At 37.4% G+C, this 13,537-nt stretch overlaps 1 protein-coding gene across 2 annotated transcripts; it reads right to left on the bottom strand.

Moving 5' to 3' along the window:
- Positions 1 to 2,793: 2,793 nt before the first annotated feature.
- Positions 2,794 to 9,198, bottom strand: LOC137948805 (B3 domain-containing protein LFL1-like). Of its 2 annotated transcripts, XR_011111662.1 has the most exons (7): positions 8,484 to 9,198; positions 5,290 to 5,370; positions 5,060 to 5,160; positions 4,210 to 4,256; positions 4,025 to 4,101; positions 3,367 to 3,918; positions 2,794 to 3,258 (listed from the first exon to the last, which is right to left on the bottom strand). XR_011111662.1 is itself a non-coding variant. In XM_068794976.1 (6 exons), the coding sequence occupies exons 1-6, from the start codon at positions 8,763 to 8,765 to the stop codon at positions 3,427 to 3,429; spliced, it is 1,080 nt and encodes a 359-aa protein (XP_068651077.1). In that variant the 5' UTR covers positions 8,766 to 9,198; the 3' UTR covers positions 3,291 to 3,426. The 2 variants fall into 2 exon arrangements, 1 of the variants encoding a protein (XP_068651077.1); XM_068794976.1 differs by lacking the exon at positions 2,794 to 3,258 and having other exon boundaries at positions 3,291 to 3,918.
- Positions 9,199 to 13,537: the final 4,339 nt, after the last annotated feature.

The following is a 13,537-nucleotide window of genomic DNA, read 5'->3' as shown; positions in this document are numbered from 1 at the left end:
GGTAATTTATACGGCCACCAGAAACTGATGATTTTTCTCTTCTGTATGCTTGATTCTTACTTAGGGCTCGTCTGCATCACAGGCGGCGAAAGCAACGGCGAAGACGGAAGGACAGAAGGTGGCAGCCCACGAGGTGAGGAAAGCGAAAGAAGCCGAAGCGAATAGAGACCTGCACGAGGCCAAGGCTCGACACAGAATGGAGGGGGAAAATGCCAAGCACGCCCAAGCAATGGCGGCCACCGGTGGGAACGATATGCTTATTGCCACCCACGACCACCACGGCGGCCATATCCCGGACGACATGATTCCTGCAACAGCAGCCGCGGCGGGAGCGGCACCCACCGATCCGATCAGTGGACATCTCAGTTATCCTACCGCTAGCAAGTACTTATAGATCAACGGCAAAGCCCCGAAAAAAGGTCGTGGCTTCTTCCTTCGCGAACTATGTTTTTTTGTTTCTTTGCCGATTCTCTTACGGCCAGTACTAGGTTTTCATCTTCCATGCATGGTGAAGATATTGGAGTTCCAATGGAGATTTTCTGTAGCGAATGAAGAGAATAAGAACCAGATGTCAATGCTGGAACGATCCGAGGCCATTCAATTTTTTTTATTTTTTTTCTAAAAATGAAATGCCCATCGCCATAATCCTGAAATAATTTATTCATTAAATAATACACCTAAATACTTTAGCAAATTGTCATGTATCTAAAAAAAAATCCAGCTTCAGCAGTTAAAACGCAGTCCATTGTGTGGGTAGTATTTTGCCTTATTATTTTTCAATGATGCAAAATAATAATAAATAATAATAATAATAATAATAATGGTTATAGTTCTCTTTCATTAAAAATATTCAAAACTTTGAGAATAAAGGTTTATGGATTCGCTAATAAATGTTCATTAACTTCGTTTGTAAAAATTATTACATTGATTATCCATCAATATAAAGTGATTGATTGATAATCACGTACACTTAATAATCATAGATTGATAGTTATTGATTGATAATCATATACAATGGTTTTTTTATGATGTGACTTAACAATCAATCAATATGTTATCATTGGTCCTCTCAAAGTTTTTTTTGCAGTGCAATGTAATTATGTTTTGTCAGTGAATTTTTTATGATTGATCATGTTTTATGTCTTTTATGGGTAACATTATGTTTAATTAATTAAGTCCTATGATCGATTATGTTTTATGTTTTTGATTAGCAATGTTGTGTCTGATTGATCAATCATGTAAGATAATCAACCATTCTATGTAGTTTTTGTTTGCCTAGATAGTATTGATCAATCGATCCAAATGAGATGATCGATCATGTTTCATGTAATGGTCATATTCTGGAAAATCAATCAATTGACTTAAGTTGATCGATTATGCTTTATAAGTTTGGCTTATACACTTTTGGATGATCAATCATTCCAGTGCAAGTTTAACTAAGTTAACTTTAACTTTTTAAGCATAGGAATGATTGAATCTAAGTGCTCTATCATGTTTAAAAAGATGTATATGATGTTTTAAAACATGTGTAAATACAATATATCTCTTAAAGCTTCATGTTTGGATTTGTACCTTAAGAGAAGGACTTTTGGAATATCGTCTTACATATTGATTGAGTTTTTATATATATATCAATGACTCCAAAACATTGTTTCTTTTTTAAGGATTCTTCTTCAAGAGTTGTCTTTAAATGATGTTTGAGATCTTGAGTAGGCTCAATCGTTTTGAGGCATGTCTTTTGAAAGTAAAGTATTTGAAATATTTAGTTAATTTTTAATTTTATTAAAATTTGTTATCGTCAAAAGCAATAATGGAGTCAACCTATATTCAACATATTCTAGACTATAGCAACTCAATGAGTGAGACACCTACAATAAATATTTTGAAATAATTAAAATATAGATTTAACATAATTATTGGGTTCTATCGAAAATTGATATTAATATTAGTTGCTTAAGATAAATAAATATTATTATACTTATAATAATAATATTTTATCATAATAATAATAATGAGTAATAAAAAATAATTTATTGTCATTCAAATTTATTAAAATTTTATTATTATTCAAAAATTTCTAAATTTTAATATATAATATGTAACTATTTATATTAAATTACTATGTGAATTAATAAATTTGAAAGTAAATATTTTATGATTAGATTAAATTAATTTAAAGAAGTGCATAAGTTTAAATAGAGTGAAATAAATATTAGACATAGTTTTTTACTGATATATATAACTTTGATTAATAATTTAAATATTTAATATATATTAAAATTAATATTAAACTTAATGAGTGTGTTAATATATATTTGCAAATTAATTGTAAACCAACAAAAAAAAATTTTAATTTTAAATTACATTTAATTATAAAATAAAATTTTAGAAATTATATTATATTAAAATAAATAAAGTTTTTATTTTTTAAAATATAATTTACTCTAGCTTTAATAAAAAATAATTATATGATTAATTTAAGTAAAATAAGATTGTTAAGTTATTTAGTGAAATATATTTTTTCCATAAACTATATTAATGTTTTTAAATAATATAAATTAATTCTTTAAATGAATATGATGAATTTAGCTTAATTTTAATTATAACATATTTATATTATTAAAAGCGAGTAAATTTAATTTTTCTTATTTTCCTTCACTCTTTAGGATTTCATTAACAACTGAATTAGAATTTCACTAACTCTGATTTGTAATCCCAAACACACTAACATTCATCAATTTCACACTTTAGACTCAAACCCCAATTCAACAAGGGTAAAAACCAGGTCGTTTACTAGTTCTAAAAGCTGAAGTCCAGATAAGTCAAAATAAAAGGCGCGAGGGCATCCGTGCCTTCTCATTTACAAATAAACCGGGACTGCTCTTCTACAAGAGGGGAGGGGAGACCGAGCCAGGGCATACCAGCTCAGTGTTTGACTCGTGGACGCCTTGGGAATTCACAATCTTCACATCTCCCACATAAAGACGAAGAAGAAAAGAACAAGAATCTTACAAGCCTTTTCCCGAGACGCTTTTCTTTTCCTTCTCTTCCCCATTTTCATTGGTATCGGAACTGCTGCTGCAAGACCATTGCAGTCTCCCACTTAGTTTCCCAGCTCAATCACCAAATCAGTGCAGTTTGACCTTTGAACTTTAGAGTTCTTGGGTGCCCTTCTGTCGACTAGCATGAAACTCCAAAATGGGTCATCTCTTCGGAACACAATTCATCATAGAGATTCACCCAATGCTGCAGCTAACACTGTAATACATAAAAGTATAGCTTTTCACAAATTTTCAAAGGCTTTATTTTCTACTATTCATAACACCAGTGTCAACCAAGCAACTATAAACAAAACCAAAGACTCACCACACAAAACACCAAACATAGTCCATCTGCACTTTGCACACCCACAGAAGCGAGGTGGCTTTATAAGAAGTCATCAAAAGACAAATTATCATCAGGCCCTATACATGGACTTGTATCAAGCCATGGAGAGCTCCCATTCGTGCTACTTGAGAAATCAAAAGGTGTATCCGCAGCAAAGGCATCATCAAGTATGCTACTAAAGGTAGTATCATCATCGGTTGTAGGAAGAGTTGCATGGAGATAGGTTAATTGATTAGCCTCTGCCTCTGCCTCTGCATCAGGCATTGCTTGTTCATTATAAGTATCAATGACTGAGGGAGTGGTTTTTGATAAGCTGCTCTCTTTAGTGGAGGGATTTACATGATCCTTCATCTTCCATGAGAAGCTTGCATGATGTGACTTCTTTCTCGAAGGGGTGATGAGACTCATCGCCTTTTTCGTGGAATATGCCTGCTTTATCATTTTTCCCGAGAGGCTCATGTGATCCATCACCTTCCTTGGAGGAAATATACTACAAGGCATGCGACTTACGGTCTTCCTTGCTTGAATTAGCTGCTCATCAGTTTGTAAGAAATGAAAAGAAAAAAAAATGATCCAAGTAGCTGTTGCTTACAAAGATGGAGGCAAGGATAATAAATGATGTTAAACAGAGGCTTACATATTTCGGTGGATGGTCATCCTTAAATATCAAGATGACATCACCACTTCGTAAACCATGAGCCTTGATGAACTCGCCTGAGATAAAATTACAATAGAGCAAGATAATCTGCATGGTTTACTGGTAATTAAACAAAAAGAAGAGTGTTAATTAAAAGTAAATGGGACACACATAAATGCCCTCACCTATATGCTCAAGAATGTACATTCGGCTCTTGTTATTTGGCCAATATCTATACAAGACAAAATTATCAGCTGTTATGCATACGTGTAGAAAAGATAAAAATACATTAGATTTTATCTCCTCCCCTCCAATGACAGGACACAGAATGGCCAAATCATCTGACCAATTTAACCCACCAGATTTTAGTTCGCTATCATTTACACATATTTAAGAGACTACAGGTGCCAATGATCAGGTAACCCAAAGATGGAAGTTATCAATATTCAACCCAACATAGGTTTCATGAGTCGAGCATATAATCCAAAGGTCCATGCGGCACACAAAAACTCAAAAACTTTTATCCAAATGAAAAATTTTATACAAGAATATGTACTCTATTTAGACTATCTTGTTTCCGTTTGCACCTTGACAGGAAACATGCCAAATACTTGTTTCCGCTGCCAAACAAGAAAATCATGACAAATTCATAGGTGCAAACTTTGGATGGTTGATTGTTGTTTTGTAAAAGAGAACAAGCACAAGGGAGGAGAGGGAGAAGGAGCCTCACCATGTCTTATACTCAGAAGCTAGGAGAATTTTCTTGGAGAAACATTGGTAAGGAGAAATCATGAAACAAAACAAAAAAAAGTTGCTGCAAAAACTGGCACAAGTACCATGAAATAGTTAAATGTACAAAAAAAATTTCTCCAACTTTTGCTACTGAATGTATGGAAGATACTCATATGGCATGGAACCATTGCCAATAGTATCCAACCGTTTCAAAACAGTGTAACATAAGAAATGTGTTCAGAAGTTTCAAAGACACCGAAGTATGATAGGCATGAAAAAAATAAGAGGAACATAAATTCAGACCTGTACTTGAAGTTCCATACACGTGCATTTTCCATGTCCTCCATGGTTATCATTATACCATCCCTCGCATTAAGAATAGGTAAATGGGCTTCAGCCTCCTTCTGAAACCCAATCTCATCTTCCATCAATCTTATGTAAAAGCAGTAAGTACAACTTGAAATCTATCAAAGGCTCCAAAGTTTAGAAGAAAGAAAGGCATGCATACATGTAAGAGTCTATTAAGCACTAACCTTAGGAAGAACCATACGGCCAAGGGAACTCACATCACTGTTTTGAAGTTCTTTCTGCAGGAGGAATCTCAAACCTGTATCCTGAAATAAGAAAGCTTGCTTCACGATCATAATTCAAAAGGGAGAGAGAGAGAGAGAGAGAGAGAGGAACTGTACATAAGTCAGCAAAATTGTACAATTTTCTAGATTTATGAAATGACCAATAATGATTAGTCTGCATGATATTGCCAAAAAGAGGACTAGTAAAATTAGAAAGAGAAAAAAGATACAATAAGCAGCAGCGTAGTAAAAATAAATGAGTCGATGACAATAAGTTCTAATCAGTTTAGTGCAGATAGATTCGTATCCTTAGCAAGGACTCTTCCATCATTCCCACTTATTTGTTCCTCCACACTATCAGATGATTAAACTATGTTTATGAGGATACTATGTCAGCCCAAGCACTTGACTTAAATTCACTAAAATCCACTCACAGTTGTTATGTGAGGACTACATAGAGATTCAATGGAGACAACTGAATTTTACACTCATTTTCATATTTTTTTTCAGAAATTGTATTCACCGAATTCAACATTCAGTATGAAGCCTCAAGCAAGCTTGGTATTTGGCAGGCTAGGTAAAGCAACTGAGCTTGATCAATATTTAAATCAAGTAAATCCCTAAACTAATAGGTGGAAAGAGTGCAAAAGCTTATATCAGTATATGATAACTGATTGAGAAGTATTTATGACTCCTGTTGAATCAAGCTTATGTTGTAACTTCCAGACCACAACTTTCAGCTGTATCAATGTGGAACAGAAGAATATACTGATGTATTACCCAAATGTTATAAAACCCAACCAAGGAAGGTGAGTGGTCAACCAGGTTTGACCACTTGTTGACACATCGCCAATGTCAACAACTATTAAAGATAAATCACAAAGGGGCAAGCCACCCGTCTCCCTGATCTTACTGTTACAGCCTCCCCTTTTCTCTCAGGAGGTAAGGAAGGGCCCTCTGTCTTCCCCCACCAACAAAGAAATCCAGAAGGCTCCCTCCTGTTTAATGGTGAGGGAAGCACCCCCACCTTCCTTTCCAACTTACGAAAGTTCTGCATGACAGAAAGGAGGTTGGGGGCACCTCCCTCACCAACAAACAAAATGGGGAGGGGCACAGCGCTACCCTTCCCCTGTTCATCTGCCAGCAATGGGATGACAGGGGAGCTTCAGCGACTGCTGAAAGTGAGAGGGGGGAAACCCCCTACCCTGCTAAAATTGCACAAAGTGTTCCCTACACAACCCAACTTTCCCCTGAACAGTCCAAGCCACCAAGTAATCAATTGAACTTCGATTGCTCAACTGGGTTTTGACTAGTTACCAGGTTTCTAGGGTATCAGGCCCAACCAGTCACTTCAGTCTGGCTCTGTTAACACTGATATTACCTGCAAATTTTATTGGTCTCATTTGAGCACTTTTATGCACTTTGCTAGTAAAAATTGCAATGAATGATAATGGGACCTTTTTTTTTTTTTTGAAAGATAAGGATAAAGATCTTACTATAAACAAAAATAGATCCACGACCACAACAAAAAGGGTAGAAGAAAATATAAAGCTTCTCAGCCAAGGCCTTAATTTTAAGATTTCAAATACTACAGATAATATCACACACAAAAATTCTTGCAGATTCAACATACAACTTTACGAGTAGGTTTCCCTCTTTTTTTCATGAATAGTGTTTCTTTCATTTTTCGGGTAACATGAACGGCATTAGATATGTTCTGCCCTCCGGAATAAAACAAAGGAACATAATCTGGTCAGCCATAATATTTTAAAATCAATTCCCAAAAAACAAATGGAAAAAATGCTAGCAATTAATATACAATTCAATAGATTATTTTTCCTCAGTTTTGGAGGAAAAAGAACAACATATAAACCTTTAGCAGGTTATGTATACTTCAGTAATGAAAAAGAACACAACATCAAGATTCACTATACTCCAAAAGATACAACAAAACAAAGTGTCTAGCCAACAAAAATCTGTTAAATGACACATGTAAGCCTGCTGTTTTCACACACACATAGGCACACCAAATTGCACATGGATTCATAACTTTTAATATTTTTACTTCAGAAATAAAATTAGTTATTGATTGCAAATGAAAACTAGAAAGACTATGTTTCCTCAAGATGTTATCAAAAATATCAAATCATTATTATTAAATTATCAAGTAATCATTTTTTGAGCGACATCATTAGTTGTTTCCTAAGAGATATCAAGTTTTTGGGAAAAAACCAAACTGATGTCTTTGCCAACAGCATCCAGCACTCAGTGTTCTAAGAACAACTAAAGCTAAAACCTATTTTCCATTCAAACATTTAAATGCACTTATCATCTTTCTCCTCTTTCTGTTAAATGAAACAAGTTATTACAATGTCAATTCTCATCCATCTCAAACATAATGTGGTAACCTGCGAGCTGCAATAAATTAATGACCCTAGCAAGGATGTCATTCTCAATGACCGGAAGCACAACTGATCTGGAGAGGATCTCGTGTTGCATCTGCCTTACCTGACAAAATAGCATATAAGGCTCCAAATATGATGTCCTGATTCAAGAATTTGTCACATTGTGAGTACGGAAGTAGCTCGCTGTGCCTCAGTAATCCCTTCATATTGGACCTCTGCCTATCTCATTTTTTCTTCTTTTTCGTTTCCTTTTATTTCATAACGTCGTTTTATACCAAGAAACAATTGTTAAGATGATGGCAAAAAAAATTGGGCAAGAAATCTCAAACCAAACAAGAAAATTACACAGAATTTGTGCAAAGAAATGCCAATTAGAGAAACTTCACAGAAGGAAAGAATTTCCAAAAGTGTACAAATGTCAAAACCAAGTAGTCCTTAACAACAGCAATGATAATTAAAGAAACTTTCCTGAACTTATAAAAGGAATTTTTTAAAGCGAAGCAAACGTATAGTAGAACTCACCAACAAAGGCAACATCGGTGAATTAGTAATAAGGTGCTTGAAGCACATAAAAATCGCTTCTAAAAATAGAAATATGAAAAAATAAACATATGTCAGTACACACTTCACTCCAAGTGAATAAGGATCAAAAGAGCATTCCCAAAATCATAAAGCAATAAATCAATTAAACGCTCGTGCGAACAACCAAGAGGAAAGAAATGAACTCGGGAAAAAAAATGGAAGCCTTACACGGGGAATGGGTGGAGAGCTGTTGATGGTGAGCTTGGGCAAGAGGGGAGGCAGCGGAAAAACGCTGCCGACCGATCGCCTCTGCCTGGCCATTCTCTTCTTCCTACTCGCTCTCACACTGGAGGCGTCACGGAAAGCGGCAGTGACAAGCTCGCGACTCGTGTCGGCACGGCTAGTCTCACCACCGCCCACCTCGACGGTCACAGTCCGAGAAGCAACCTCAGTGGCGGGCTTAGGGATTTCAGTAGCAGGAGGAGGTGAGTGTAGGTTAAATGCCTCCATTTCTCTCACTCCGTCTCAGCCTCCTCCTCCTTGGATCGTATGAAAGAGAAAGTTTTGGGTGAAAGAAAGAAGGTGGTGGTGCAGTAAATATAAAGGGGGCTCGAAATAGCGCAAAATTGCTATTTTTAGAAGGAATTTTGTGATTTTGGTCTCTGATTTGGAGGAAGTTAGTGCAAGTAGTGTCCATTTTTCTAAATTTTTTTGATTTTCGGTGCCGTGTTCATGCCAAGAGGCGAGCGATGGGTGGAAGAAGGTAGAGAGAGAAAATAAGAGAGAGAAAGCCCGTGTGGTAGAGAGAGGAGCCATGGATCGTTCTGATAATGGCGGTCCAGGTGTTGAAAAAGCTCTGAAATTCTGCTACGAGATGAATGGGTTTTGGGTTTCGTTCGGAGATTTGCTTTCTAGAAAAGACAGAGGAAGAGGGTGAGAGGACCTTCCCGGCTTTTTGAATTTTGAATGTTCCTTCCTTCCTCTCCCCACTATTTACGCTGTAAGCCGCTGCAATTCCCCAAGCTTGACGGTATAATCCCCACTTTACTGAAAAGCCCACCTTCTTTTCCCTTAATGCTGAATCTGTCCCCTCCAGCCGGAGGTCAGTGTAAATGCCCGGACGTGGTCGATTTGTATCGTTGGAGGATCTACGCGAATTACGTGGGGTCAGGTGAATCCAACCCGTCCATTGGGCAGAGGACGTTGCGGTTTCGTCTACGCGGTAATAATTCCGTTTTTTTGTCGCGTTGCGGGAGCTCATGCACGCAGAATCGACCGTTAGATCTGAGATTAACGGCGGATCGAACTTTTTCGGCAAAACTCACGTTCCTCAATTGTCAACGGGTTGAAAATAGTGAAAATCTTGGGGTTGGTTTTCTAACTCAAGGTTCTTTTAGGTCGGGTTTGCGGTAGAAGTGGGAAATCGGGTTGGTTTTCTAACTTTAAGTTGGGTCGAGAGAAAGGGAAATTGGGGGATTAAGGTTGGTTTTTCGACTCTTGGTTGGGGTTTTTTTGTGGGGGTCAAGGTTCAAGGTTGGAGGTCAAAGTAGGGTTAGAAGTTTGGTTTGGGTTGGGTTTTTGGGCGATAATGGATTGAAAAGAAAAGGAGACAAAGCATGTCGAGATTGGTTTTTTTTTTTTCAAGTTAGGTTTAGAGGTAGGGTTCAACCAGAATTGGAGACCTTTTGGTTGCTTAATGGTTCTGTATTTCCATAGTTAATTTGGCATTCACTTAAGCTTTCACCTTAAAAGATTATTTAACAAACACCATCTTCATGATGAAAAAAAATAAAATAAAAATTGATGATCTTTTTCATTAGAGGAACTCATCTTCGACCTTTAGTTGTTAACTGTTGACACTGTGTTGGTCCAACGAAAACCATATCCATGGCAAACCATTCAGCAAGTCATCCATAATTTGACTGCGTTGACCCACTTTTGGAATTTGGTGAGTCAGGTCTAAAGGTTAAACTTACCCTGCGTAAATGCTTCAAGTCACCCCTGATTCACTCAACCACTCGTCTTAGACTAAGGAGACGTGACTCGACTCAACTCGAACAACTGATATCAGATTCCACGAATCATGAATTGTCTTGAGTATGGGTTCAAGAACCTTGAATCAACTTATTATGTGTGGGGCTTAGGGGTGGCACCGAATTCAGCTAGCTCATGAGCTAAGCTTGACTAGAGTTTGATCTTGCAAAAGCTTATCAATACTTAGCTCATTCCTACCCCTAGTAAGTTTTATTAATAATTCATGGGGCGTTTTAGATGTCGGGTTTCAAATACTTTACTAGTTTCACCAACACGAACAAATCATTTTCACATGACCAATTATAGGATTGGTACAAAAGAACTTTTTTTTCCGTCAAATTAGTTATCCTTTTTTCACTTTTTATTGTATCATGGAATTCTAAAATCAAAATGGGACCGAACTTGCCCTCAACGAAATCCAGGTCGATACCTAAGTTTGATTGGTTCTCTCAAAGTACGTGGGCCAAGTCAAAGGTGACTCATGGAAAATAGAAGGGATGAATTCAACTTCTTGAGTCTAGGTTGACCTCACAAGCTGCAAAATTGTGTTTATACGAAATAATTGACTATTGAAAACTTTTAACTATAAAACTTATAGGGAGTTAAAGAAGAAAAACTATAAAAATGTATGCCAAGTAAACATATTAGAAAAAAAAAATTAATAGGGTTGATCCAATACGAAAAGCTATTTGGTGCGAAATATGCGAAACAACTATCTCAGTTGTCTGATCATGATCGGACAACTAAGATAGTCATTGATCGGACAATTGAGATAGCGTTTGACCAGATTGAGATAGTGTTTCGCATGTTTCTGACCAAATGGCTTTTCGTATTCGATATCCTTTAGATTTAAAATCATAACATGATGACATTGATAATGATCCTTTCACTTTCTGATTGGATTAAAAAAGGAATTAATACAAGGCTCAAGCGAATTGCATTTTTTAACCTCGTTTCACGAAGAAGTAAGACAAGTAAATTCCACCAACTTGACAGTTCTAGATGTCAAAGGAAAAAGAGTGACAATTTGAAATACTCAATAGACAACACAATTATCCTCAGCATGGGACAAATCATTTTCCGAAGTGGAAGATAATTCTGCTAAAAAAATGAAATCGTTGAGGATCAAAATAGGTTGTTTACCCCAGGAAGTGCTCGGAGATTATGGTGATCATGGCAGTGGTTCCGCTTAAGCTATTACTAGTCATTCACTAACTGGGTATGTCTCTCCCTTCTGATTATGGCAGTTTTGGTTTCGATGGAGATGGTTATGGGTTCGGCTCCTTATTACTGCTTCTACTCTTCCTTCTTCTGTATGACCTCTTTTTGGTTGGCGTGAGATCTTCTAGAGGAGGACTTCTTCCTCTGGAGCAGTCTTCCAGATGCATAAAAACATAGGAAGAAGTCCTTTGTAAATCAAAGGCGGATTCAAGAAACTAGGATAAATAACTATAATTTTGTGTATAAATACCGATGTAAATCGATATATGAAAAAAAGAAAATAAGAAGAAAAAACTTACATGGTATCAAAGCGGGAATAACCAGAGGTTGACAATGTTGCGGGGAGTAGAATTCCTGTTCAGCAACGACGCATGCAAAAATTCCCCATCCCTTTTCGGAAGTTTTCGTCATCGGCCACCTTGTGCAACTCTGGCTAAGCCTCTGACCTACGAAACGCCGTTCTTCCAACGAATGATAGAGACGACAGACCCTCGTCTCCCGCGTTGTTCAAAAACTAGCATCGTGGGGACGATGAAGGTTCGAAATTAAATCAGCCCAAAGTTAGGGAGAGGAAAATTTTGAACCTGGTATCTGGACCGCACTCAAAGTGACTCAACCCAGCGACCCGGACCGGACTCGAAGTTGAGTCAACCCAACAACTCAGACCAGACCGGACTCGGACCAAGACCCGACTCAAACTGGACTCGGACTTGACTATGACCGAACTCGACCTGAGATGGATGTAGACCCAGGTAATCCTCTCCTCGGATCTACTAGAGAGGTTGATTGCAGAGTGTGAATACTTGACTCTGGAGCAACAAACCATATGACATTTTGATGCAAATGATTTTTCTCATCACTTTGCTCCTCGACGGACTAGCATTGCCAATGATGCTATCACCAGTCGTATTATTATCTAATACACTACCCGTGTCCTCTTTTTCTCACAAGTTACTATGAGTGTGTAGAGTTACCGACGACCTAAATTGTGTTGCTCTTATTTACCCAATATTTTGTCTTATTTAGGATATTTTCACCAAGGAGATCATTGGGCATGGTACTAAGAGGAGGAGGCTCTATTATATGGAAGGTTTCAGTGTAGGCCGTGCATATCACATGCGGCCCTTAAACGACCTTAAAGTAGAACAAATTTGGTTGTGGCACCGTAGGGTAGGCCATCCTTTATTTGGGTATTTAAAATATACGTTTCCCGATATATTTTTTAATATGTTAATTTTGGATTTTAACTATGAGATTTATATTCTAGCTAAAAATCATCGGGTCAATTTGGGGTTCCGGCAATTGGAATTGGATTGAATAAGTAACTTCCTAACTGGATGTGACTTACTGCGTTGTACAAGGAAAGAGGTGCGTGAGAGGGAAATGCTTCCTCTCACATGCCCTCTATATATATAACACCATTTTCGCCTTGTCTCATTCCAATTCCCATTCTCTGTTGCTCCCATAACTTGGAGACTGATGTAGACAGCGAGTGAGTGGAGTACTTCAAGAGTGACGATGACAGAGACTAGAGGAGTAAATCGTCGCGACAAGAGAGACGTCATTACAGACCAAGAAGCCGACTTACTCGAGTTTCTTGAGAAGAAGAGGAAGAGACCAAGTAGACGACTTACTCGAGTTTTTTGAGAAGAAGAGGCTCAGCAAGCAAGAAGAGGAAGAAACCAAGAAGACGACTTACTCGAGTTTCTTGAGAAGAAGAGGAAGAGACCAAGACGACGACTTACTCGAGTTTCTTGAGAAGAAGAGGCTCATCAAGCAAGAAGAGGAAGAGACCAAGAAGACGACTTACTGGAGTTCCTTGAGAAGAAGAGGCTCAAGTAAGAAGAGGAAGAATGGAGGCCGAAGAAGAAAGCCACCCCAGAGTTACTAGAAGCATTGGGTCAGTTATTCCATAATTTCACGGAACCCATATGGTTGGGGCAGAAGAGGATTACCAAGACCGACGTTAATCCTCACCATCAAAGGTTCTTTCTCCCTTGTTCTGTCATGGAGAAGCTGAAGCCTCA

The sequence above is a fragment of the Aristolochia californica genome, unplaced genomic scaffold (assembly GCF_029961685.1).
Source record: "Aristolochia californica isolate CCGP_79_NKW_82.1479 unplaced genomic scaffold, dmAriCali1.0.hap1 SCAF_13, whole genome shotgun sequence".
Classification (NCBI taxonomy): domain Eukaryota; kingdom Viridiplantae; phylum Streptophyta; class Magnoliopsida; order Piperales; family Aristolochiaceae; genus Aristolochia; species Aristolochia californica.
Note: the sequence above shows the minus strand (reverse complement) of the source record. Positions and strands in the feature narration are given on the sequence as shown.